The sequence below is a fragment of the Perca flavescens genome, chromosome 1, assembly GCF_004354835.1.
Source record: "Perca flavescens isolate YP-PL-M2 chromosome 1, PFLA_1.0, whole genome shotgun sequence".
NCBI classification, from domain to species: Eukaryota; Metazoa; Chordata; class Actinopteri; order Perciformes; family Percidae; genus Perca; species Perca flavescens.
In genome coordinates, this window is record NC_041331.1 from 12407649 (window position 1) to 12434865 (window position 27217).

General features: G+C 41.4%; 2 protein-coding genes across 5 annotated transcripts in view; one reads left to right on the plus strand and one right to left on the minus strand.

Moving 5' to 3' along the window:
• Positions 1-20899, minus strand: part of ttc17 (tetratricopeptide repeat domain 17) — a 29494-nt gene extending 8595 nt beyond the window's left edge. The window contains exons 1-17 of one of the 2 annotated variants that reach the window (XM_028573877.1): positions 20758-20899; positions 20371-20642; positions 19048-19137; positions 18549-18718; positions 18288-18399; positions 15375-15506; positions 14766-14875; positions 14496-14643; positions 13683-13822; positions 10701-10861; positions 10433-10545; positions 8193-8345; positions 7477-7592; positions 7109-7265; positions 6664-6735; positions 5264-5488; positions 1540-1759 (exon numbers count right to left, since the gene is read on the minus strand). In XM_028573877.1, coding sequence (XP_028429678.1) covers positions 1540-1759; positions 5264-5488; positions 6664-6735; positions 7109-7265; positions 7477-7592; positions 8193-8345; positions 10433-10545; positions 10701-10861; positions 13683-13822; positions 14496-14643; positions 14766-14875; positions 15375-15506; positions 18288-18399; positions 18549-18718; positions 19048-19137; positions 20371-20541 — 2290 coding nt within the window. In that variant the 5' untranslated portion in view covers positions 20542-20642; positions 20758-20899. Of the gene's footprint in view, positions 1-1539; positions 1760-5263; positions 5489-6663; positions 6736-7108; positions 7266-7476; positions 7593-8192; positions 8346-10432; positions 10546-10700; positions 10862-13682; positions 13823-14495; positions 14644-14765; positions 14876-15374; positions 15507-18287; positions 18400-18548; positions 18719-19047; positions 19138-20370; positions 20652-20757 lie in introns of those variants that run through there. The other variant, XM_028573886.1, reaches the window with a different exon arrangement.
• traf6 (TNF receptor-associated factor 6) lies at positions 20318-27217 on the plus strand. 3 transcript variants are annotated; one of them, XM_028573898.1, is made up of 8 exons: positions 20318-20810; positions 21813-22138; positions 22278-22428; positions 22955-23113; positions 23265-23336; positions 23659-23736; positions 24951-25274; positions 26039-27217. In XM_028573898.1, exons 1-8 carry the CDS (start codon positions 20787-20789, stop codon positions 26642-26644), a joined length of 1740 nt encoding a protein of 579 aa, XP_028429699.1. In that variant the 5' UTR covers positions 20318-20786; the 3' UTR covers positions 26645-27217. The 3 variants fall into 3 exon arrangements, with proteins under 3 accessions (XP_028429699.1, XP_028429704.1, XP_028429713.1); XM_028573903.1 differs by having other exon boundaries at positions 20318-20705; XM_028573912.1 differs by lacking the exon at positions 20318-20810 and adding an exon at positions 20928-21005.

The window sequence follows — 27217 nt, forward strand, 5'->3', positions numbered from 1 at the left end:
AGAGAGGGGGGAATGACATGCAGCAAAGGGTTGCAGGTCGGAGTCGAACCTGGGCCCACTGCGTCGAGGAGTAAACCTCTATATATGGGCACCCGCTCTACCAACTGAGCTATCCGGGTGCCCACAACATACTACTTGTTGTTTACAGCTACAGGGACAGACATGCATTTTAAGACGATGGCTAATTTCCACCTCAACACAGGTGGCTGGTAGAGCTGGACATTTTAGCAACAAAATATTATGTTAGCATTTTGCTTTTGTAAGCCTTAAAAAGGTAGCCTGGCTCCACCCTCCTACATACTTCCGCTCAATTTTCGTTTTCCTTCACTACTCCGTCTGGGTTTGCGGTATATGCTTGCGTTTTCTCCGGTCAAATCTTTACCGGTCCAATCAGCGAACAGAGGGAGTGGCTGAGAATGATGACATTGAGGTTCGGTAACCTTCGGTGAGTTCCGTAATGGCGGCGGAGAAAGATGCAAGCGAAGCCATTCGGTCCGTTGTGCCAACGCTGCCGAAAATACATAAGTTAAAGCCCGAGCAAGAACAATCTTTGCTGAGTTTTGTTGATGTTGTGGCCTTCCTCCACACGGGGTTTTGGGAAAAGTTAGATTTTCCAGCTCGCTCCGTTAGTGGTGAAGGAGCTGGCTAAGGACGAACGCTAGCGCTGCTAAGCCGATGTTGAATAAAATACCGTCATGAAATACCGGCGATTTGTCACGGCCACACGCACGTGCAGCCGGACCGGCTATCAAAAAACAACATAGAAACTCTGATTACAATGCACACAGAGGGAGAGTGTGTCTCTGCTCAGGGCACCATTACTTTACTTTTTCTTTACATAGCAAATATTTGTTTGCTGCTATATTAATGTTCTGAATGTTGAGTACAGAAACTTGGTAATGATAAGTAATGGTTGGTACAAAAGATTGTTTGTAATCACAACAGTGACGTGATGTCTCAGACTAAATGAAACTAAATACAAACTTAGAGATGAAATAATAGGTTGACAAGTGGCAAGTTGTCAAATCAATCAGAACATAAGGTGAATTGTGTTAAGTGTATATACATCTGTTGTTTTCCATCATGAAATTAAAGCAAGGATTAGTGTCCCTGGTCTCTCCATCTGCTATCTTTATGCTACAGCTTTGATAAAAAAATAATAAAATAACTTCAGGAAATTATGATTATCACTGCTCTATCCTTGCATGTTTGTTAAATATGGCAGGATTTACTAACAACGGTTTGTTTTGGCCTAAACACGGTCAAACTATGCAATAGTTTGGCGTTCAAAAACCAAGAAACACCTTTAAAACCTACCCTTTACTTTGGTATAGCTTTCTAACAGTGTCTCCAAATTCCTAATTGTTATCCCAGATTAACATTTAGGTTATGAAACTTCATCACCGTAAAGTTTAGTTGCCTGCTATAACAAAATCAGGTAGTGTACCATTATAAGTAGTACAATATCAAAGGAAAAAAGTAAGCAAAATAAAAAGCAATTGAGTAAAACAAGTCTATTTTTGTGTGTGATTCACTTACGTGGGCAGGGCTGCCGGTGGGAGAGATTGTAAAGGAAGGGGTAGAACTGCAGACAACGCAGCAGAGGTAGGCTGGTGCGACACTGTTCGCAGCCAGCAAAGGATGAGAAGGAAGAGGAGGAGGAAAGGGCCGTCGCCAGGATGTGGCGGAACAACGCCAGAGCACCAGTCACGTTGCCCTGGGCCAGCTGCACGCTCACCAGGCTGAGCAGGGTGTGGGGCTGAGGAAGGAAAGCAAAACAAAACAAAAACAGGGGAACATTAGGTGATGGGTAACATATGTGAAAACAAACACTCACCTTTAGCAGATATGTGTACTTACTATAAAGATATAGAGACATTTCTTTTTCATAAAACAGTATGTACAACAACGTTTGCAGTCTGTGGCGGTTGAGTGATTCGAGTCGTATACTGTATTAATATATTACCATACCCTACTACACTTTACCGGCTTCAGTTCTTACATACATTCCACCTGCGGTTCCTGGATTGGTATATCATCAACATCGGCGGTTGGGAATCTCTAGGCACCCCACGATTCAATTCCAATGTGGGGGACTGCGATGATGAAATGATTATTGATGTAGCTTGATTTCTACAGATGATTGTTTTATTCACTGTGTGACTACTTGCTAAAACACAGCGTATGTGTAATAAGAAATTGTTTTAAAATAAACAATTTACTCATTATGAATTTACATTATCTTTTAGTTTAATTAGACACAACTTGCATTATATATATATATCTATATCTATATCTATATATATATATATATATCTATATCTATCTATCCATCATTTATAAATCTAGAAAAATTTAAAGTGCTCATATTATGCTCATTTTCAGGTTCATAATTGTATTTAGAGGTTGTACCAGAATAGGTTTATGTGGTTTAATTTTCAGAAAACACCATATATTTCTTGTACTGCACATTGCTGCAGCTCCTCTTTTCACCCTGTGTGTTGAGCTCTCTGTTTTAGCTACAGAGTGAGGCATCACACTTATGTTCCATCTTTGTTGGGAGTCGCAGATGCGCAGTAAGTAGGTGTGAATCTTCACTGATCTCCCGATTTGATTACGCTTATCACGTCGGTGATTCAATTCGATATCACGATGCGTCAAATAAATTTTTCTATTAAAGCCATATAGGATTTTTAATTCATAGCTTTTCAAGCTTCAAAAACAAAAACATTCTGCAGTGCTCTAATACTAAATAAATTGGATACATAAAACTACAGAACTGAGCACATGGCACTTCCTGAATGTGCAAAACAAAACAGAATATGTAAACAGAAATGTTGTTAGGCCTACATTAAATTGTAAACAGAAATAATTGATTATGAGCCTGCCGATTATCGATGCAACATCGTCCATGTCCACGATTCGATGCATTGCTTATTTGATTAATTTCAACACCTCTAGCAGTACTACTAGCCAGTCAGAAGCAGAGTATGAGGGCGTGCCACGCTAGCAGCTAGGAGAGCATTAGAACGTGTGTTACAAAGTGACGCACGTTTGTCACGGAAGTGAAGGTTGGACTACAATAGAGCTGTTTGGAGCAGTTTGTGAACAGTGTTTTCTGTTGGAGATGGTAAGTCCCTTTGGGGTGGACTTTGGGCTTTTTCACTTTGGGCTTTTTCACTTTGTAAACCTATAACCTATATATAGCTAAGATAAAAGATATATAGCACAATAAATGAAAGGGGAAAAGCCAAAAAGCATAATATGAGCACTTTAAAAACATTCAAAAGGTGGCTTATTGGCCACACTTCTTACTGTAAGAGTTAAGGTACTGGCATTTTGTCAATAAGAAGAAAAAAAAATTATTAATCAGTAATGCTCCATCATAAGATTCTGACCTGTTGACCATTTTATGATCTGCAGCTTTCGCTTGTTTATACAGGGCAGACACACCAGACTGTAAAATGTTACCCAACAGGTTATGCACATATGAAGGCACATTGTAGCGGGGCAAGGACACTTTGACCCAAATGCTTTAACTCTCAGCGATTAACACTTTGGCACGGTCCCAATCTGCAGCAGGAGGCTGCCTAAACGCTGCGGGGAGGACTCGCCTTCCCGTCTGTTTTTGTCTTGTTATGCTAATTTGCGGTCGGGTGACGCTGTAGATAAATGAAATGTTTGTTCGGAGTGTATCACTTCTGCCTTGAATGCGTGTGAATCTGCAATCTCAGGTTTATTAGCAGCCATCCTGAGAGCTCCGCTCTTAACGAGAGCTCAACTGCAGTACATTTCCGATTATTGACTTTACTGCATCGAGCCATAATCTTTCAAGAGAGAATCGCGATGCATCCAAGAATCAGATTCCCCCGCCCCTAATCGACATGCATTGCACAGACATAACTTTTTACCTCTATAAGGTTGTTTTTTTTTTCCAAGGCTTGATTTAACAAGAAGTTGGAAATCTATATTGATTTAAGTCCATGCTGACTCAATAGCATCTTGCAGATCCTGCAAAATCTCATGCTTTAAATCTTCCAAAGGTAGTCCTTTGGGGTAAATCGTGGAGAATCTGCAGGCCACTGGAGACGACTCAATTCATATTCGTGTTCCCGGAACCACCTTGAGATGAAGAGTGCTTTGTGACATGGCACAATATACAGCTGGATGCCTAAAACTCACAAAAGGTACAGTGAGTAGCCATTCAAAGATGTGCTTAGTAAGCAAAGTTTGGGCATTATGTGCCATTCAAACGTTGCTCAACCGGTATTCAGGGCAGGGTATCTTTTGTGTCAACTTGTATTGCTAGTAATGATTTTGGACAAAGTACATTTTGTTCCAGACACTTCATACAAATGCTAAAATACATGTACATTACCTTGTACAGTCCTAAACAAAGAAAGTATCCAACAATTCTGTTTCATTAAGATTCAAGCCAATATTGTCCTTCTTACTCCTTATTCAGTATTAATTTCAGCCTCAGATTCCTGTGAATCCTCCCACCTATGAGATCTAACTTTAATGTGGATATCTCTAAGTATAAATGCATGGCTGATATAAAATGTAATCAGCTCTGCATTAATACTATGTGGTGTAATGGCAGATTTTGCCTTTGGCTAACCTGATGAATAAGAATCTTTTTACACTCCAGTGGTAATATTAAAGGTGCCCTGCCACACGCATTTCATTACTTTGTGGTAATGTCTGAAGTTCTACCAGAAAAAAAATTGTGGAAAAAAATGCCTCGACTCAGCTCAATTTGTGCCAGTTCTCATTAATATTCAACTAGCTAAAGTGCTTGACTCTGATTGGCTAACAGCTAGCCAATGAGAGCCTGGCTATCAGCATCCTTTGCCTAGCGCAACTGGGCGAGCTCATGAACAGTAATGAACTCAGGCAACACCACGTCAGACGGACCAGCTTTTGTAATTGGCCTGATTTCTCTGCTTATTTCTTTTCAGTGGCTAGAGCTGACAGAGGAGGTAGCAGTTCATTTTCACATTCATAACATAACACAAACACATATGGACCTAACATATTTAAAAAAAATACAAGTAAAAACGGTTTTGTGTGGCAGGGCACCTTTAATGTTTCATGAACACTGGTACACCAATACCAGTTAAAGTTGTATACTACACTGAAGCCATGTGACTGACTATCTGAAGGAACTGCTTGTATTTGTCTGTAAAGTAAACCTAACAGTGTATGAGTGCAACTCTAAGAGGGTAAAACCCAGCGGGTTATGTATCCAATGTGCCTTTACCTCGGATGCATTGAGAGCCAGTGCTTGCTCCAGCAGTGTTTGTGCGTGGGCGGTCAAGCCGTGATGTAGCAGCAGGTTAGCAGCGTTGGTGAGGGACAAGTGGCGGTGGGAAGACGGGGCTGAGCTCAAAACTTGGCGCAGGCACTGCAGGGCACGGCTGCCATTGCCTTTGGCCCGCCAGAATAGAGCTGCCTCATTCTGGACCTGCCAGCGGGGTACAGTGGCCTATATATACAAACAAACTTCTGTTAGATCTAAAAAATGAATGACTTAAGATGGGTTCAGACTACTGCAGTTGGTAGCAATTTAGAGTGATTCATACTCACATTCTCAAATCTGAGATTCAATAGAGACGTTTTTCGATAGACGCGTTTGAGCATTGTCCAATGCCGATCCTAGCGGTACTGGCTAAAATATAGTCGATCAAAATCTGATCCCGTTTTTTTTTTTTTTTTTTTTTTTTTTTTTACTGAACTCCACTGTGTTTAGTCCACCTCAGCCTACTAGTGCTGCACTATGGCTCCCCCTTCAGCCAAGCTCTACAGTGTGAGCACTGTACTCAGAATGAGGGATACAATTAGTGTGTAAAGGTGAAAAATGATTTAATTGCAGATTGACTTCCTAAGCAGAAACAAATCTGTCACCTCTCCTCTCCCTTTCTCATTAGCAAAGATCAGTGTACCAAACCTTCGGGAAGCAACTTCTCATTTTTAGCCAGCTGAGCATCACTTTCTCAGAATAAAAAAAAACAACAACGGTTGCTGGCAGCAGGTGATATCAGCTTTTGCAAATTGGCATTCATTCTGGGAGCACGTTGATGGTAGGCCAATACAAAACTTGGCCTTTGTGAGGTTTATGTACTCTGCCAAAAGATCCTTTATGAAGTAAAAGACGCATCACTCTGTCCCACCACTGTACAACTAGTGGACTGAGTGTTTTTGTAGTCCAACAACAACAGAGTGATGCGTCTTCTCTCTAGTGGATCGCTTCATGTCAATTGCAGGACTCACATTCTCCCACTAAACTGTCCTTATTATGATATCTATAATTTAAGTTTATCAATTTAATAGTTTGGTACCAGGGCCTTCAATATTTGGATCAAGTAGCTCGTGAAATAAAAGTTTAGTAATTTCAGTTGTTAATTCAATGTGTCAGATACATATTTAAATCTACATTTAGATGAAATATAAGCAAATAATCGGACTTGGTATCGAAGATACACAATATTAAAAGAACCCGAATAGGAAGTAGGCCCAAACAAAAAAAACTTTATCAAATAGTAAAAATTTATAAAAATAAAAAATGTATGTGCGACTCTACATATTTCGACTTTCAAGCATTTCATTTCATTTAGGTAGTGAGATGTGCAACAAGAGCCGAAGAGTTAGGAGCCATCTTACTTGTTTCATAGCTTGAGCTATTCTGGAGCCAATCTGCTCCAGCGTCCATCCTCCACTACGTAACTGCAGTATCTGTAATCACACAGTGATAATAATGATTGGATATATACGTAACTGCAGTATCTGTAATCACACAGTGATAATAATGATTGGATATATACGTAACTGCAGTATCTGTAATCACACAGTGATAATAATGATTGGATATATACGTAACTGCAGTATCTGTAATCACACAGTGATAATAATGATTGGATATATACGTAACTGAAGTATCTGTAAATCACACAGTGATAATAATGATTGGATATTGTTCTGCAAAGTTCCTCATGCCATACACAGACATACAGAGTAAGGGCATAGTAATTCTGTGAAACATACTGCACATGCTCCAATATTTTCCTATTCAAATATATTACACCCACACACCCACACGCACACGCACCTGGGAGGCAGAGGGATCTGGCAGCATCTTTTCTTCCAGAGGCCAGTCTAGCGAGGCAGGCAGAAGGGCTGGATATGGTTGGGGGACGGGACCACAGTTTGGCAGAGCTACTGTCAGAGGAGGACTGCTGCTCCCATAGAGCAGAGTTGCCACTGGGCTGAATATAAACAATTAGACATTTTGCACTCATAAGTCTTTTTTTTTTTTTTTTATGGGTTTCAAGTTTAGGTGTTTAAGTTTTAGTATGCAACTCTGGAGGCACAAGTTGACCCTTTTCTCACTTGGATATAAATCAGCATTCTTTGCTTTGAAGATGCTGTTACTATGTACCCACAAAATACCCCCCCCATCCAGTAATATGTACTGACCTGAGGCCCTGAGTTTCAGGTGGAAGGTAGTAGGTTGGCAGCAGGTGAGCAGGGGGAACACTTGGGTACTCGTGGACACAGTTGGTCCTCTGAGGCCACAACATCTTCTGTATGTCCTACAGCGAAAACACACTTTGCTCTCATTCTGCAAAACCATCGCATGGTTGAATTCAACCTATATATTGGTAGACTGTCCTCGCATTCATATGCGAGACAAAATATGATCCAGCGTGGTCGTTGAAAGTTTTTTGTACATTAGCATTGCAGAGGTTAGGGGTGCACGATTCAGAAAATGTAACGATTCGATCGATTTTTAGGCTCAAGATTCGATTCAAAAACGATTCTCGATAAAAAAAGAAAAGAAGAAAAAAAAAAGGATTCACGGGCGCCTGGATGGCTCAGTTGATAGAGCGGGTGCCCATACTGTATATAGGAGGTTTACTCCTCGACACAGCGGGTCCTATGTGGTTGCAGTAGACATACAATTTAAAATAAAAAATATGCATCAAATTTGGAATTCAATGAATCGATTTTGAATCGGTAGAGCTTGAATCGCGATACGAATGTGAATGGATTTTTTCTGCACACCCCTAATATGTATGACTTGTCCTTTTGGTTTTAATTCGACAGTGTAGTCCACAGTCACTGAGCTGACCTGTGGAAAACGCATTCAAACATGAAGAGAAAACCAATCAAACGCAGTTCTCTGTTCTTGCCTGTGTGTAATCCTGATGGCTGCTCCAGAGGGCAGCAGCAGGGTCATGGTCTCCGGACACAGAGGGATGAAGCTGGGGGCTGGCTGCCGTCTGGTTTGAGTTGCGCTCGGACACAAGTGCCACACTGGACGCCACGGACACCTCCTCCCCAAACTACGAACAAAGAGAGAAACCGAAAGAACTGAGAAACAGAAACGGAAGGGGTTGTTTTTCCCCCCACCGGTAATGTGGCCCTGTTTGTTTGCTGTCATTAATAAATATCCACTGAAACGGACAGATTATTTTCATAATGAAAAGGGAATTTGTGCATTTGTGGCCTCCCTTTAAATTCTTTATGCAGGAAAAATAACTGGGGCTAAACATGACCAAGTACAGTGTAGTAGGCCTGTCACGATAACAAATTTTGCTGGACGATAAATTGTCCCAGAAATGATTGCGATAAACGATAATATTGTCGTTCCGAGACCATTTTCATCTAATATAATGATAATGGCATAATAATGCGGGTACACCTTTTCAAAGATCAATAAACTTTTATTTCTAAAGAATATTTAACACTGGAACTGGAAGACATTTTAAATATCCACAATATGTCTTTGATCTCCTTTAGTATGTCGTCTTTCACGCTGTTGTACAGTTGTGGAATGTTTGCAGCATTCCTCCAGTGTTTGTGCGATAGACTACATACTCTGTACTACATTTAAAAAGGTATAGTGGAGGATTTTCTTTTTCCGGGTGGATCATCAAGACTATTGGTCCTCCTAGTTGTCAATCATTCTGGTGATATGTTTACGTAAGGCCGTCGTACGTGCACGTCCCTAGCTTTCCGGTGTATATGTGTGGTGAGCTTGAGCTACGGTTTCAGCCATTCATTGAAGCATTGAAGCTTTTGGCAGAATATTTCACACGCTGGCGTGCGCTAAAAGCACAGGTTGGGCTTCCCACTGATGCCTCAGTCGTGAAGTTTCTACTCAACAGGTAAAGTTTGGCATGCTATTTGGAGTAATCCATTTAAAATCACTGCTAGTAAAAGCTGATGTAAACTATGATTAGCGATGCTTGCCCTGGCACAAGTCACGCACGCACGGTAAACATCTCAATTTGTGAAAAAGTGCAAACCTTCTTTTGGAAAGTAGGCTTGTATGAGCCATGCCGACAGTAAACCGTGCACTCTCGTGCATACGTTCAATAGGCGTTCCCTCTCGGGAGCAGGCAGAGTGTTGCGCATGTGCATTTTTTTCAAAAAGTACAGAGGGCGGTTCTTTTCTAAAATTCGGGGAAATCCTCCACTATACCTTTAACAATTATTTATTAAACACTAAATTTAAATAATATGTAATTAATAAATGATATCTATCTATATGGCTATCTGCCACATATCGAGTAAATGTTTGTACCAAAATAGTTCCGTTTTTCAGTCTTCATTTCGGTGAAGGTGCGGCTACTTTCTTCTGCAGGTCGGAGCTTTGCGGGGGCGGGCCACACACACACACACACACACACACACACACACACACACACACACACACACACACACACACACACACACACACACACACACACACACACACACACACACACACACACACACACACACACACACACACACACACACACACACACACACACACACACACACACACACACACACACACACACACACACACACACACACACACACACACACACACACACACACACACACACACACACACACAGTCTGCGGACAGCTGGAGGCTTGTACCGGTTAATGCTCTGTGCATTGCCGGACACATGCAGCCACTTTCCTGAAACCGCTTGGGAGACTGACAAGTCCACGGCAGCCCGCGGCGTCTATGTCCGAGCCTGTCTCCACCGCATCCACCTGCAGGTTGTCAACTGTGTGGTTTGGAATGAAAGGGAGAAAACACGACGCCGAGTAACACGGCAGATATCGCTCGTATACCTCTTCTTTTTTTTGACAGCGCCTTAACTATAAAGTGCTGCGGGAAACCCTGCTCCAACTCTCAACTACCGTTTCTCTGTGTCTCTCTCTCTCTCTCCGCCTGGAGTCCCACCTCCCCACACAAAGACCATGTGACTTACAAGAGGGTTCACTCCTCGTTACGCTAAGGAACCGAGAGTGGTCATCCAGAGAGAGAGAAAGAGAAAACAAACAAGCATGCAAATGGGAGTTATCGCACGATTAATTGATTTATTGACTATCGCGACAGGCCTACATTGTAATATCTCAGACTCACTTGGACATAATGGACATGCTCAAACAGATCACCGCGGTGATAGCGCACAGGCAGGTCAAAGGGGCAGTAGAGGCTGCGCTGCTGCTGACCCAGCCGACACATCTGATGGTTCCCTGGAGCACATATGACACACAGTACTCAGGTGCTGCTTTTCTTCAGTTAAAAAATATAATAATACTTTCCTATACAAAATCCAAAAAAGTAATGCACACCCTTTCACACCTCATGCATGTTGTGTGTTCTCCGTTGTATATGCATGGCATCTTACCGAGTTGGGCTTCCTTAGCCATCTGGGTCTCATGGATAATGTTGCGCAGGATCTGCTCTTCCTGCAGCAGCTTGTGTTTGTCCAGTGCCTCCTGCTGGCGAAGGTAGTGGTCATGCTGCTTCTGGTACTCCTTTAGTTCATTCAGTGTCCGCTGCAGGGATCTAAAAACATAGTGAAATGAGGAAGGGAAATACAAGAAAGGCAGAAATGCATGGCAAAGCACAGCAAATCACATGATCCTTCTCCAGCCACAAGACCCATGAAAGGTAAAAGGAGGCTTTTAAGACCTTGGTATCTGCACAAAATCCACTATGCATTTATGAGCACAACACGGACTCTCTGCCAGCACCAGGGACTTTTCAGACTCCTCCATGGGGCCGGACAATTTCCCTACAGTGTTTTGGTTTTACCGTTATTAAAAAAAATCCCCTATACCGAATGATATTTTAAGATAATTTTTTGGGGCATTTCCGGCCTTTATTTTTAACAGGACAGCTGAAGACATGAAAGGGGAGAGAGAGGGGGAAATGACAGGCAGCAAAGGGCCGCAGGTCGGAGTAGAACCCGGGCCCGCTGCGTCGACAAGTAAACCTCTACACATGGGCGCCCGCTCTACCAACTGAGCTATCCGGGCGCCCATACTTTGACATTTTAATGAAATCCTACACCAACCAATCCTTGTTTAAACAGAAATATAGTGGACTGTCCCAGGTAGTCTGAATTGCTTACCAGTTCAAAATAGGGCTGGGCGATATATCGATATTATATCGATATCGTGATATGAGACTACATATAGTCTTAGATTTTGGATATTGTAATATCGTAATATGACATAAGTGTCTTTTCCTGGTTTTAAAGGCTGCATTACAGTGAAGTGATGTACTTTTCTGAACTTACCAGACTGTTCTAGCTGTTCTATTATTAATGATTATTTATCTAAAATCTAAGTGTGAAGATATTTTGCGAGAGCACCAACTGTCAACTCTAGAATATATCGCCGCAATATCGATATCGAGGTATTTGGTCAAGAATATCATGATATCTGATTTTCTCTATATCGCCCAGCCCTATATTAGAAAATATGGGACGTAGAAATAAGCGCTGAAAATGTGTAGAAGAAAAATGTAACAATTTAAAACGTTGGAAAAAACTAAAAAAAAACTTATGGAGCTTTGATTTCAAAAAAGGTACTCCTGTTGTTATACAGTATTTATGTTTACATTTTATTGTTATTTGAACAGCTGAGCATTGAACCAGGTGAAGAAACCTGTTTATTATTTATTCATTTGATTTTGCAACTGTTCACTGAAATAGCCGGTTTCTATGAAACTACATGTGACATGTCCTATTTGGCTTTGACTTTGACTGAACATTTGCTCTCACTTTGCAGAAAAAATATCGGGATATATATCGTATATCGATATTCAGTCAAAATATATCGGGATATGACTTTTGGTCCATATTGCCCAGCCCTAGTTCAGAAGTCCATTTGTAAAGAAAAGTTATGATGATAAATATGAATTCAGTTCTACCATTTTTAATCTGTCAGTGCTGGTTTGGCTACACCGCTTATCTATTCTGGGATAAGGGAAAAACTCTCTGGCTTGTTAGTATTTATCTAAACCAGTGACAATCGTCCTGAGAGGCACTAAGCAACCGTTCCCTTGCAAAATAGATAGTGGAAAGTAGGGTTGCACGATATTGACAAAATGTGCGATATTGATTATGAATATTTCGATATTTTTAAAACATATGTAAAACTACAAAAAGTTACGGGAAAACGCATCAAAATAGATTCATAACAATATAGTGCACAGTGAGGCTAATGTACGGCTCCGTAGTGCGGCTTGACCACAGGTCGGTCGTGGATGAAAAATATTCAATCTTTCTGACTCCAAACTCTGCCTGCACCGTTTATAAAGTTGCGGGATAGCTACCTGTGAGAAATTGGTGCGGGATGGGACTTGGTACTGTTTGTCATTCAGCTCATTCAGAAGCTTCTTGAAGCCTTTTTTAGCCACCGTGTGGATGCGCATCATATATTTGGCCAAATAGTACGCTATAGCATTGGGGATTTCGGTAGGTCTCCTCTTGTCGTACTTTGTGCCAATAGCGAAAGCACTCGCTAGTGAGGCTTGTTTGGCTAGATCTGGCATATTAGCTGCAATCGGCTTTGTATTGCCTCTTGCGCGGTTTACCACCATTCAACACGTTTTGCATAGTGCATTAGCCTGTGCAAAATCTGTTGGCTTACAGCCAAAGTATTTCCAAGCTACCGAGGAGGCACTACTTTTGGCCGCTAGAGTTTCCTCTTCAATCAATGTTATTTCGTCTTCTCCCTGAGCAAGACTCATTTTCTTAATTTCGTGTGCTTTCTTTTGCTCCGCTGACTCCCATCGCTCTCTCTTTAGGTCCTTTCTTTTCTTTCGCTTCTCTGATTCGTTCCGTTCGGTTGTCTTCACTTACGCTGTCACTCTGTCGATATATGCACACGCGTCACGTGGTACGCTGCTTATGGTTTGTCACCCAGTGGACCTGTGCGCAAGTGGCATGGCAACTGGCCAATGAAACGTGATCATTATTGCGTTTCAAGCGGGCTCTAAATCAAACACAACTAAGCCACACAGCCAACAGATAGGACGCAGCGCTCCACAAAATAAACAAAACATTGCATGCTTATCGTGACACTGTCGATATAATATTGCGATAACGATATTGAGTCGATATATCATGCACCCCCAGTGGAAAGGGAGGGACGTCTCTCACGGGCCAGCTGCCAGTCGGTATCCCGGCAAAGGCCATCCGTTAAGCCAGACTACAGATAACCTAACCCAGGATCAAATGTGTGGTATACTGGTAAGCTGAAAGTTTGTTATTGTTGGTGCTTCGCAGTTGCGTGCAATGGGACGTGTTTGAAAATGTCTAGTTATCATACACCCAACCAAAAGTACTTAAAGTGTGTATGTCCGAGTGCTTGCCTACCTGTGCTGCGCTTCCAGGCGCTGCTCCAGCTTTTGCTGACAGAGCACGGCGTGTTTCCTCCTCATGGCCTGTTCAAAGCCTGGCTGGGCCTGCAGTGCCTGCTCGTAACACAGCACGGAGTGGTTGTATTCCCCAAGCATCTGGTCAGACAGCCATAAAAAAGGGAGCGAAAGACCATGGATATAGATAGAGGTCAAACGGTGATTTGTCTTATGTAGAAATCATGCTGTGATTTATTTAAGTCCTATTACAAATACTGTATATAAATCATGTTTTTATGGGTCTTGGATGGCAATATGCTTTACCTTCTACATTCAGAAAAATAGTATCAGGGTGATATGATATATATATATATGATAGATAGATAGATAGATAGATAGATAGATAGATAGATAGATATACACACACCAGTAAGAAAATAAATTGCAGACCACTGAATTCTGTCTTGTTTGTGTTATGGGAACACTGAAACTCTACCACAGCAAAAAAAAAAAAAAAAAAAAAAGGTAAATTGAAAGCATTTGTCCAATGCACACTGCTCTACCAATATATCGGATTAATTGTAGATGCACTGGATATTTTTTACTTTGAAACAGTTCTCCAAAAATTTAGTAAACTATCTCGTTTCGTAAGCTTTTACTTTAACACATGCAAACATATGTAATATTGAGCTTATACAAGAGAGTACACAGGCTTTGACTCCCAATAAACCAAACCGTAAAAAAACCCTACTAAATGGTTAACCATACGGTATGTATGTGGTTTAAATCCCCATGTGTCTACTGCAGTGGAATGATTTTCCCTTTTACTTACAGCATAAATGTTGCCTAAGGTGTAGTGGCTGGTGAACAGATCGGACGTTAGGTCCAGGGCAGCGTGGGCGAGAATAGCGGCATCGGCTGAGAAATGGGCACGGTGCAGGATGTTGGCCATGTTGACCAGGGCTACATCCTTGTGCTGCCTACACACACACACACACACACACACACACACACACACAATGAGAATTTGAACATCTGTGATCAGTCTCATACAATAAAACAGCATACTATTGCAGTGGTCTTCTGACCAGCCCGACAGTACCTTGGGGAGAAATGCAGAGCACGCACTACACAGTCCACTGCTCTCTGAGGCTCGTTCTTCATACGCCAGTAAAATGATGCCATGTTGTACAGCACCCAGGACGATGAGTTCTGGAACACACAGTCATAAAGATGGGCAAATACACACTTTCATAACTACTTTAGAAGGACTAACTGCTAAGTGTTAGGCATGGAATCCCAACGTAGTTTTGCTGCATTGAACAATGGATCTCGGTCACGTGTAATTGGGCTGACTTGCTAGTACTATGCGTCTGGGCTTGTTATGCTAGCTATTGCTACAATTTCTTGGGAGTCATTAACCCATCTTCAAAACCACGCAGCTCTTTTTTTACACGGATGCTGACTGAGAGGAAAGCAGATAAATACACATGTACACAGACGAACGCATGACAAAAATCCTAAAAATATGGATATGCTCCCCATTATTTTCCATGCTTTACAATTTCTATAAAAAGGCTTTGTCCAAATTGAATGTGTTTTTTTTTTCTCTGCACATTCCATGCTTTGTCCAATAAATGCACAGGGGAGAACAGGGGTCTTTAAATATTTGTATAGTTTAGTGAGGCAAAGTTGTACAGGCAGACCTTACCCTCAGTAACCCTTGATGGATGCGATGGCCCAACTCATCAACACTGCAGCCCAGCTTCTGAGACAATGAACTAAAAATGGGATCCTCCTTAGAAAGCAGTGGGGAGGTCAAGTTTGCCCTCTCCTGCACACCCTGGAACAGACAGGAGGGAAGAGTCAATTACTTGGAATTTTACCATGTCATCACACAAGGGCTACATCTCTGTTGCGTACAAATTAAGCAGAGCACAAATGACCAGCTCTGACAGCAAGGCCAACTGAAACTCTCAAGTGTTTTACAACTAGATAAACACCATACCAACTTTTGAACTTTAAATGCATCTGCAACTATATTCAAATGAAGACGATGTAGTGGTGACCGCCCACTGGACTCTTAACCTGCTAAGCAAATAAACATGATAAATCAGTGACTGAATGAAATGTGGCAAAGTGGTCCGGGTTTTCCACTCTTGACTGTAACAAAATATCAACTTTAGTTATTGGTACTTGCTCACAAAAAAAAACACCACTGCCCTTTTATCTTTACCCAAGGGCCTCATTTATGAAATTGTTGTTGGACTTGAATACAACCGTAAAACACAATCAAGTTATTCTCGGGATTCAGATGATTTGCATATCTCCACAGAGAGCATTTTTATCATTAAAAAAGGGTCACGGAATATCAATGTCCTGATGAAAGACTCACATTTAAATATCACACGGACAACCTTGTTGATAAACTGCAACAAAACAGCTTCCCTCTGAGCTCTTCTTTTTACTTCTTGACGATTGGGATGTAATTTATTGACATGCAGCGGCCTCCACTCTAGGCCTTTAGATTGCATTTCCCATTAAGCTCTTTAGCTCATTACTGAAGATAATTACAATACTCGCCATTGCATTTTATTTGCTAAGGTTGGCTGGGCTTCCCTTTCTGAGAAACATAATACACTTCAGTCTTTATAAACGTGCAAAGTCTTGCCAAAGAAAATTGGCCATTGGCCACCTTATAACTTATCTTCGGTGCTTGAACTCTGTCCATGCTTAACTTACTTTAGTAAATAGCTGATGCTTCAGTAACCCTGTGCCACAACTGATCTAAATAAAACTGCTTTTGCTGTTAAATACATAGCTGCAAACTCAGAAGGGCTGAAAAAGGTGACACATATTATGACAACATTTATATCGTTGGCAGATAACAGCACTTGAACTAATGTGAGTGATTGTGATTGGCCAAATGACTCTCGTGACATATCACCAAAGAGGTTTTATTGTGAAGAAGAACGCAGTAGGTTTTTGAAACTCCCGCCTATGGAAAATATTTAGGTCCTTTGAACATACACTACCGGTCAAAAGTTTGGGGTCACTTAGAAATTTCCATTCCACTCCATTCCAGACACAATACCTGCTGAGATCAGTTGCATTGTTTTTTTAATCAGAACAGCAGTTTTCAGATTACATTATGTGCTTACATAATTGCTAAAGGGTTCTCAACTGTTGTAGAAAGAAGTGGCTGAAGAAATGCTTGAAATCCATGTTTTTTGGTCTAAACGTCATACTCAAATTAAAAGTAGTACAGCTCCCATATACTTTGACACTCAGGGGTGTGCCTGATATCATTGGAAAGGAAACATTCTCAAGTTTTTGTTACAAGTGTCAGGGCGATTCTAGGCCTTACTGACACAAAGTTACAGAGGCTAGAATGGAGGCGTTTTATTTCCGTCCAAGTCATACATCTGTAAAGTGATTAGAATACACTGCTGTAAACACATTTGACAGGTGACAGATGCCACAGGGCATTAGCCACATGTCTCAGCTTACTACAGAAACAATCCAGACACCAAAAGACTCAAAAAATGGATTTTATATGATTTCTTTCTACAGATATGTCTGTGCGTTTTTTTATTTCCATTTGAAAAGTGCAAAGAAAAAAGCCCAAAAACTACAAAATACAACAATTCTCAAATACACAAACACACCCACATCAATCACCTTTCCAATGATATCAGGCACACCCCTGAGTGTCAAAGTATATGGGAGCTGTACCACTTTTAATTTGGGTATGACGTTTAGACCAAAAAACATGGATTTCAAGCATTTCTTCAGCCACTTCTTTCTACAACAGTTGAGAACCCTTTAGCAATTATGTAAGCACATAATGTAATCTGAAAACTGCTGTTCTGATTAAAAAAACAATGCAACTGATCTCAGCTGGTATTGTGTCTGGAATGGAGTGGAATGGAAATTTCTAAGTGACCCCAAACTTTTGACCGGTAGTGTACATCGGCAACAGGATGCTTACATTTGATGGAGAAAAATTGTTGAAAAAATAAGAATGTTAAGCACCTGTAACTAATGAGTTTCAATTTAACATACATTTGACAATGGAGAGTTCTTGTACACATAGTTACAGCATAGGGCTGCAAGATATTAGGAAAATACGTAATTACAATTATTCTTGACTGATATTGCGATATGATTCACGATATTGGAGGCAATGATCATTTTTGTATAATTATTTTTTTCATTGAAAAATATAAAAATTACAAATTAAATGATTGAAGTGTGATTTTTTTGTGAGGATCTGTACCAAACAAAGATTTTTTTCTTTAGTCTGTAGGATATGATTTGTAGGCCGGGACATCTCTGCAGCACCATATTTTGCTCGCCCCCCCCCTACCCCCTCCCCCCCAATTTGGATATTGCACTAGTTCATACTGCGATTTCGATAAAATTGCGATTAATTGTGCAGCTCTATTACAGCATAGCCCCCCCCTCAAAAACAGAGGTTTAAGTCGGCATACTAATATAAATAAAATAATTAGATAATAATAATAGATGATCAAAAGCAACTTCGATGGCACTTATTATCATGACTCATGAGTCATTCCCATCTACTTCCATCCCGAGCAAGCCAAGTTTGGCCTCTACTCACCCTGAGATGTTGAAAAGCATGGATACTATAAGGCAGTTCAAACACTATGGCACAGTCAGGCTTCTCTAGATCTGGGGGCAGAGTTGACCGGGAATCCACATATTCTTCAGGGCTATGGGAGGAGAGCAGAGAAATCTCTTTCATGATGACAATGTCTTCATAATCATAGAACACTAAACACAAATGACGATTTAACCACTTTACAAAAACATTGTCAAGATAACAAGAATGTTGGCAATTGTTTTACTGATGAAAGCGTACCTGATGTCTTTGCTTTCCAGGGAAATATAAGTACCATCATACAGGTCCAGGTCTCCAAGGGGTACCTTAGCCATGACGCAGTCCGCATCCTCTTTGTAGTGTCTCTGCTCCAGCCCTGTGTCTCTGTCCTCGTTCTCCTCAATGTGAATCTTCTGTGCCACAAGCTGCTTCTGTTTAAAACCAATAACCAAAATAAATCAGTGAGGACAAGTAAGCACAAGAAATGGACTGCTGACCGATTAAGTAACGGCGATCAATGAATAGTAGTAGTAGTAGTAGTAGTAGTAGTAGTGATAGAAGGTATTTATGTTTCCAACTAAAAGATAATGCTTCCTCCTCCTCCCCAATGGAATTGAGATACTGTTACAGCTTCTCTGCACATATTAATCTGAAGACAAGAAATGCTGTTGTTAGAGAATAACCAAAAAGAGAACCCAAAGAAGGAAACACTTTAGACAACATCTTTGCACATGACACTGTCAAAGTGAAACCCACAAACCTCCAGCTTCTTGAGGTAGTTAACACGAGTCTCTTGCCTCATGAAGATCACAACGTCGTGTGGATGCTTTAGATTCAAAGGTGAGTCAACCTTAAACAAAAACAGCATGGTAAGGACTGGCACAGACAGTGAGAGAGAGAGAGAGAGAGAGAGAGAGAGAGAGAGAGAGAGAGAGAGAGAGAGATAGATAGATAGATAGATAGATAGATACTTTCCCCAAGGGGAAATTCAATGTCCCAGTAGCTCACGGAGATCACACACAACATTCACATACATCACAAACAGGATGATAAAAAGCAAATCCACATGAATAGCATGGACAATAAAATAAAAAAAATACTAAATAAAATTAAAAAAATCCACATGAATGTACTAAGGGATGTATAAGCATGGCAGGGCAGTGACAGTGCAGGGACGGACCCTGTGATTCAGTATGTATGGTAATGTGCTCTATGAGAGTGTGTGTCATGGTGGTAGTGCAAATAAGTCCAATAGTGCAAGGATAAAGTCTAGAGCCCAGCATTAAATATGGACAATATAAGAGAATAATGTAAACATAGTAATATAAAAACCACAGCAGTGCAAGGATAAAGTTTATAAAAAGACAGCATTAAATATGGGCATTATAAGGCAATAAAGTAGCCAGTAGGATAGACACAAATCAACAGTCAATGTTAGAGGTTTGAAGTAATAGGGTTACAGCCATTGTTCAACTATTAAGTTAAACCATCGCTGTGGAGTTAGGCCTGGCAATGCAATAACAATTTAAGGATATGACAGTAGTTTCAAGTTTTTTTGAGTCATGTTGGAAATATCTATCCATCTATCCATCTATCTATCAATGTTACATTAACATAACATACAATACAACACAACATAACTCTAAATGAAGGTAGCAGTTCGCTGGTAGTTGTCACCAACCAACATCAACGTTATCTCAAGCGTAATAAATAAGCGGTTTCCAACGCGGATGTTGACATGGGCCTGTAATATAGGTTGGTCATCTTGACCTCAGACACCTAACGATAACGTCAGGTTTGAGGTAAAAAAATGAACGTTAGTTATTGTGAGCTAACCGATTTAGCCAAATAAAAGGTTTGCAATGCTACATTATCGCTGCATGTAACGTTACCGACACTGGCAAACGAGTCTTGATGAGATCAAATTAATTACTGGAAATTACGCTGACAAACCACATAACGAAACGTAACTGTTAATGCTAACGAATACAGCTAGCTAGCTAGCTAGCTTCACAAGCTAGCAACCTAACGTAACGTAACGTTACGAGATAGCAGGTCAATGAGCTAGCGTTAACTGTCATACTTGTTGTTGAATTTTCCCATCCTCCGTGACAACCCAATGGGTCGTAGCTCCTCCGGAGTCCACTATAAGGATGCAAAAAAGGACGAAAAGCTTCCCCTGAAATGATGTTTTCCGCGAATAGTTGACACGACAGGGCAAATACTCGGGACAGATTTTCCTGACGTCCGCCATTTTTCTGTCTCATTTTGCTCTGTAGCAGGGCAGCCTCCGGCCTGCCGGCGGCGCTCACGTCCGCCCCTGGCAAGCACTCAACAGGTTATCTTTGATGACGTCTGGAAAAGAAAACAGGAAATTCTGTAGAAACGAAAAAGTCCGAGACGTTTTCAAACGCAAAGGTGGGTATTATATATACAAAATAATATATGCTTTCACGGAAATAGGCAGTACCTTAATGCCGTTGTTGCTGAAGAGGACGTATGTTCGTTGTCCCTGCTGTTTTGGTCAGTAACTTTTCTTTTAATCGCTTTTTTAGCACTTAACGTTATGGGTTTAAAAGTTGCAGTTCCGCATCCAGGGGCACTGTCTATGGGCATGACTAAGGTTACTAGCTAGCTACATCAAGTGACAACATTGCCAACACAGTTTTTTTGTGTGTGCAGTTATTACATCATTTGCGAAGGCGTCTCGGTGTTAAGGTAACGTTACCGCTTTAGTTAGGACCTCGCTGAGTCATGTTATTATAACGTATTATAATTATATAATAAATAGACTTCCACGTTACTTCCCATTCTAGGTGTAGCTTTACCTCGTTTTTTAGCAGTTTAAAGCGCCAAGCTAGTAACATAATAGTGATTTTTAGCGCTAATGTTTCGACACCGCCACTGTATATTTACTGTATACTGGATAACCGTGTGATTAATATATATGGCTTCAGTGTACACAGATGCAGCTGTACAGTTAACCGTTACTTAATTAATATATCGTGAGCTGCACTGGGATTGTGTTGATATTATTTTTGTGTGTGTTGAGCTACAAATCTTCAGAATATGTCTGCACATAGCTAAGGAAGTCCCATGACCAGAAGAAATATTCAGCTCAGTTGTCAGTTGACAATGTTTCTCTGATGTCGAATGTTTAACGTTAAAGATCAAATTATGAATCAGTTATCTGAAAACCTAATAGACTAATTATTCAATAATGAAAATCATTGTTAGTAACATCTTTTAAACGTTCCCATATTAGCACTGTAAACCAACTATGATGTGTACTAATTGTGTACATACTAAAATGGTATCTTATGGTGGAGAATAATAACATATCTGCCATCCATTCAAGCTGTCTTGAATTAAAAAAAAAAAAAGTCTTTGCTGAGCTTTCTCAGTACTGTTGAAATATTGACTTCCCACTTTAAGAGATGAAAAATAATGAATATTTACATGCTTTATTTATTCTGCCACTTTCACCCTTTGATTGATTGCCCATTTGTGTCTTACTCTCCACAGATGGCGTGCTTTGACAGCAATAAGGGGAGTTTGGAGGAGGACAGCTATGAAGGAGCTGTTGGCGGAGAGCTGTCCGGCTGCGCGTTGGCAATGCTGGAAAAGGAACGGGAATCTCTTCCCAGCCCTTCAGAGAGCCCTGGCACCTTCATTAGCAGCACCTCCACTAGTCTTCTGGCCACTGCACCCCTCCAGGGCTATGACGTGGAGTTTGACCCGCCCCTAGAGAGTAAATATGAGTGCCCTATCTGTCTCATGGCTTTGAGGAATGCCATTCAAACACCCTGTGGTCACCGTTTCTGCAAGCACTGCATTGAGAAGTCTATTCGGTACGCTATTGTTGCAGCTCTCTTAAAATAAATGTGCTCTAGGTACAGTGTGTGTCCGACACATTATCACACTAACTTTCCTGAACAAATATAAAACGCGCTGCTTTAAATTATGACTTTTCTTCCTCTTGCAAAACAGCGACACAGGACAGAGGTGCCCTGTGGACAATGAACGGCTGTTAGAAGACCAGTTGTTCCCGGATAACTTTGCCAAACGGGAGATTCTGTCGCTAACTGTTCGCTGTCCAAACTCTGGCTGTGCTGAGAAAATGGAGCTCCGAAGTTTAGAGGTGAGCATTTTAAAAGTGAAAGGCATCTCTGCCTTTTTTAAATGCAGCCCAACCAACCACATGAAAACAGATTTTTTTTAAGTTAAAAGTCCAGAATTTAAAATGACATCAGGTTTCATAATACTATTTAAATGATATTTAGATCGTTGTGATTACTTAGCTGTGTTTATTATACTGTATGATGCATAAATGGTCCCAGGACATGTCGTTGTGATCATTTATGGTTGATTCGTCACTACTTTAAAAGAACTGCCTCAATAAAAATAAGGTAGTAAAAAAAACAAGGCAACAAGTAAGATACTTCCCCTGTCAACACCACCATAGTCAGCACAGACTCTTCCTGCTGACTGTTCGAACATTTCCTCACACTATGCATCCTTGCTTTGGCATGTAAGAAACGCGTTATGTGCCAAGTAAAGCATGGCATCTTCCTCTGGTGTGGACAATGAACTTGTTATAGCCACTGCCGTCTGAATGCAGAACAAAATCAACCGACTTGTTTCAATGTCTTATTTTTCCTTCCCAGAACCATTTGGCACAGTGTCAGTTTGCCACTGTGCCTTGCCCACAGTGCCAACAGTCTGTGAGAAAGAGCCACCTCGAGGAGCACACAACTGTTGAGTGCCAGAGGAGACCTGTGTCGTGCCCAGATTGTTTGGCACACTTTGTTTATGAGGAGAGCGAGGTAATGTGGACTCCCTTATCTAACTGCTCCCTGCCCGCTTTTTTTTTTTTCTTCTTCCAAGAATAGTTTCTTTTGGAAAAATCGTACAGCTGCATTGTGTCTCAGTGAGGATAAGTCTCCTTACATATATCTGGTGTGGTTGCTCCTTTAGCTTCATGAGCAGCAGTGTCCCTTTGCCAGTGTGAAGTGCCAGTACTGTGAGATGGACCTCACCAGAGACCAGGTGAGTTAGATAGTGTCTTAAAAAAAAAAAGGCCTCTGATAAATCAAACATTTTTTCCTAGTTGTGTATTGTTAATCATTTAAGGTAACTACTGTCAACAATAACTTCTCTTTTCATTAAATTAAAAACACATCGCACCTAGCCGCAGTGCATGTCACAGTTGACGGGGGCATCCACCATTTCCTGATGACGTTTAAATAATTTTCAGTATGAGAACAGAAAAATTTGTTATTTCCAAGAGGGTTTCCTCATTACCTTTGTCCACAATCATACAGTAATAACTGACTTGTTATAACTGATTTTTTTTTTATTTTTGTTTCAGATGGAATCTCATTGTGATACAGATTGCCCCAAAGCACCCATTGCCTGTAACTTTAGCACCTTTGGATGTAAGGAAAGGGTAGGTGATCCAAAGTTAATCTTCCACACACTGTTAATGATCCTTGAGAACTTGGTTTGTTAAATGACCATTAGTCCTATCAGTCCTGCAGATCCAGTTTTCACAAAGAAAACAATGTTTGCCTTTACACATATTTGGGTGTTGAAATAGACAATAAACTGACATTTAATGAATGTGCACAAAACAAGTCCAAAAAGAAACAGAAGAGGGTGTTTTTTCTAAGGTAACTCAATCATTGTAGAATAGACAGCTGTATTCTTCAGATGTCTCACAAAGCTCTCTTGCAGAGTTTCTTATCATTTGGCCTTATTTGTGCCTTTGGTAACATGTATATTAAGGACCAGAAGAAACAAAATAGTTTGACGAATAGTCAAAACAGCCAGTAAGATCATTGGAGTTGATCAGGTATTCGTAGCTCAACTGTACAATGACCTTAGCTTAAAAAAGACAGAACAAACTCTGAATGATTCAACCCATCCTCTTCATCAGAATTTTTTAAGAAGCAACAGGTCAAGTGGCAGACTCCTGCAACAGAAAATTAGGACTACAAGGTAGGGCTGCCACCTCTTAGTCGATTAGCCAACTAATTGGTCGTTTTGGTCTTAGTCGACTAAGATTTTTTTAGTCGATTAGTCATTTTTTATGCTTATTCATGCTTAATTACTTATTTCCAAGAAACTTCTGAGCACATTTATGGTAAACACAAGATTTAAAGTGGTGCTTTTGCAGGATTGTGGAGAAACTCAGTTTTACAGATGGTTAATTAACTACATTTATAATTGTGCTTTTCTAGTCTTAACCACCTCTCGCACAGCTCTGTCAATTAAATCAACTCATCGATTAGTCGACAAAATCGTGTAAGTGTTAGTCGACTAAGAATTTCTTTAGTCGAGGACAGCCCTACTACAAGGTACTGCAAGTCTTTTGTGCCTACAGCAGTTAGACTGCACAACAATAGACTTAAAAACTCTTAGGCATTTTAAACTATGAGCATACTGTGTATATCAACACTCAACTTTTAAATACAACATGATTGTCATGTTTCCTCAGTGTTTTTACCGTCTTGTCTGTCTTGTCCTTGTGTTCCTGCCTTTTTAATGTTTTGTATTTATGTTTTTAATGTTACGCAGTAGGCTGTGTAACGATGTAAGCTTGTAATGGTGACCACGTGAATTTCCTACTTGTGGATAATAAAGTTGACCTTGACCTTGCAGATGCAGCGCCACAACCTGGCTCAGCACATGCAGGAGTTCACGCAGATGCACATGCGCTACCTGGCGGAGTTCCTGCGTGGCCTCAGCCTCAACGGCACCACAGCCAAGTCCCCCTGGACGCTAGGACGTTGCGTTTCCTCCGAGGACCTGGGAGCTGCAGCATCGGGATCGGCCTGTAGCGGGCCCAGAGGGGCTGCGAGCTGCAGCAACAACTGTGCCCCGTGTCCGCCTAGTGAGGAGATGCAGAGGCTCAGGGAGATGGATGGACGGTTGGTAAGGCAGGATCACCAGCTGCGTGAGCTCATCATCTTAAAAGAAACACAGGTAAAGTAGGTCCCTGAGCCTTAGGCCTCCTGCACACTGGCCGCGTGGCGTGAGCGTGGCGGCGTTTCTGTTGCGTGTCAGCTGCGTGGCGTTTTCTATGTCTTCGCACACCAGAAACATGTCTCAAGCAGTAGCGTACTTCATGTTAAACATAAATATATACTGATTTGATTACAGCAAAGGCAACGTCTGCAGTATTGACTGCAAAATAGGCTTCAGAATATTCCGTGCAAATTTGAAAATCGATAATTATTTTTTTTTTTTAAATTACATTTATATCTGCAATTATGTCAAAACCTAGAGCAAGTCATTTATTAAATGTATTTGTGTCAAAATTACACATAACCATCTTTTCCTATTCTATTTTGCCTGGAAACGCTTCCAACACGCTTGCGCGTCGCCTGAAAAATAGGCGTCGGTCTTATTTCTGGCATGCGCGCGTTTTTGAGCCGCGCCTGAGACGTGCGTGTCACGCAGGCCGCGGGCAAGCTCTAACCTGTTAACATGGGAGCCGAAATAAAAACGGACACGCCACGAAGCCGACACGCTCACGCCACGCAGGCAGTGTGCAGGGCGGTATTTGCTTAGATTCCAAATATTTGCATGCGGTTTGTATGTGTAATCGCAAACACAATTTGTGACGCATGTTGCCTAGTTCTCTTTGATCTCTTGCATACGTCAGATGGTGCAGAAATGTAATATGAAGTTACAGCTGTCTAGAGCCTTTCGGTCATTTTGAAGCTATCGTCCCGTCTCTTCCGCAGGCTGGCCATCTTGCGGAGTTAAGGCGCAGAGTGTCAATGCTGGAGGAGACCGTACGGGAGCTGGAGTCTCAGCAGTGCAACGGTATCTTCATCTGGCGCCTCAAAGGTTTCTCTGCCCACCTGCGGAACCAAGAAGCGGGCCAGCCGGTGGTGGAGCACAGCCCCGGCTTCTACACGGGCCGCCCGGGCTACAAGCTGTGCCTGCGCTTGCACCTGCAGACCCCCAACGCCCCGCGCTGCTCCAACTACATCTCCCTCTTTGTCCACACCATGCAAGGGGCTTTCGACGGGCTGCTGACCTGGCCGTTCCAGGGCACCATCCGCCTCACCATCCTAGACCAGGGCCCCGAGGGCCAGCACCACACGGAGGCGATGGAGACCAAACCAGACCTGCAGGCCTTCCAGAAGCCCACGATCCAGCGCAACCCCAAGGGATTCGGCTACGTCACCTTTCTGCACCTGCACCAGCTGAGTCACAGGGCCTTTGTTAAAGATGACACTCTACTCATCCGCTGCGAGGTGACGCCGCGTTTTGACAGTATGCATCACCGCGAGGGGCCAACGGTGCAGCCCAGGGGCCACGAGGCCTCCGTTTCGAGGGACTGAAGTCAAACTCCGATCTCCAGGATTATCATCGTGCTGAGATGTCATCGCGGTGCGGCGCATCTGCCCGAACTGTGTTTTTAAATACTGCTCCGTTCAAATCAGGGGGAGGGAAATCGATGTTCACACCCATTTAAAGTTTGGACACTGCAAGTATGCTAGTATTTATTTGTTCACCAACTTTTAAAATGTCAGTGTTTTTAAAAAAAAAAAAAAAAAAAAAAAAATATACAGCACAATTATTTTAATATATTTGAAATGTATGTAGTGACCCACAAGCTACCAACATTCAGCAAGCCTCATGAATTCAAATTTTGTAAAGAGTCAATAACATTTAATCAGCACGACGTCACCAGTTCAAGATGTGCACTTTAAAGATACCCTGTGGAGTTTTTGACAACTAGTGGCGCTAGGGAGCAATGTTTGTTACAAGATCATTGCATTTTTAATTTTTTTATTTTTTTTTTAATCTCATTCTCAAAGATGCAGAGGGTGCTAACAAAGGTGAGTAGCGCATACAAACTATTTAAAAAAAAAAAAAATAAAAAATTAAAAAAAAGGGCCAACGGGTTAAGG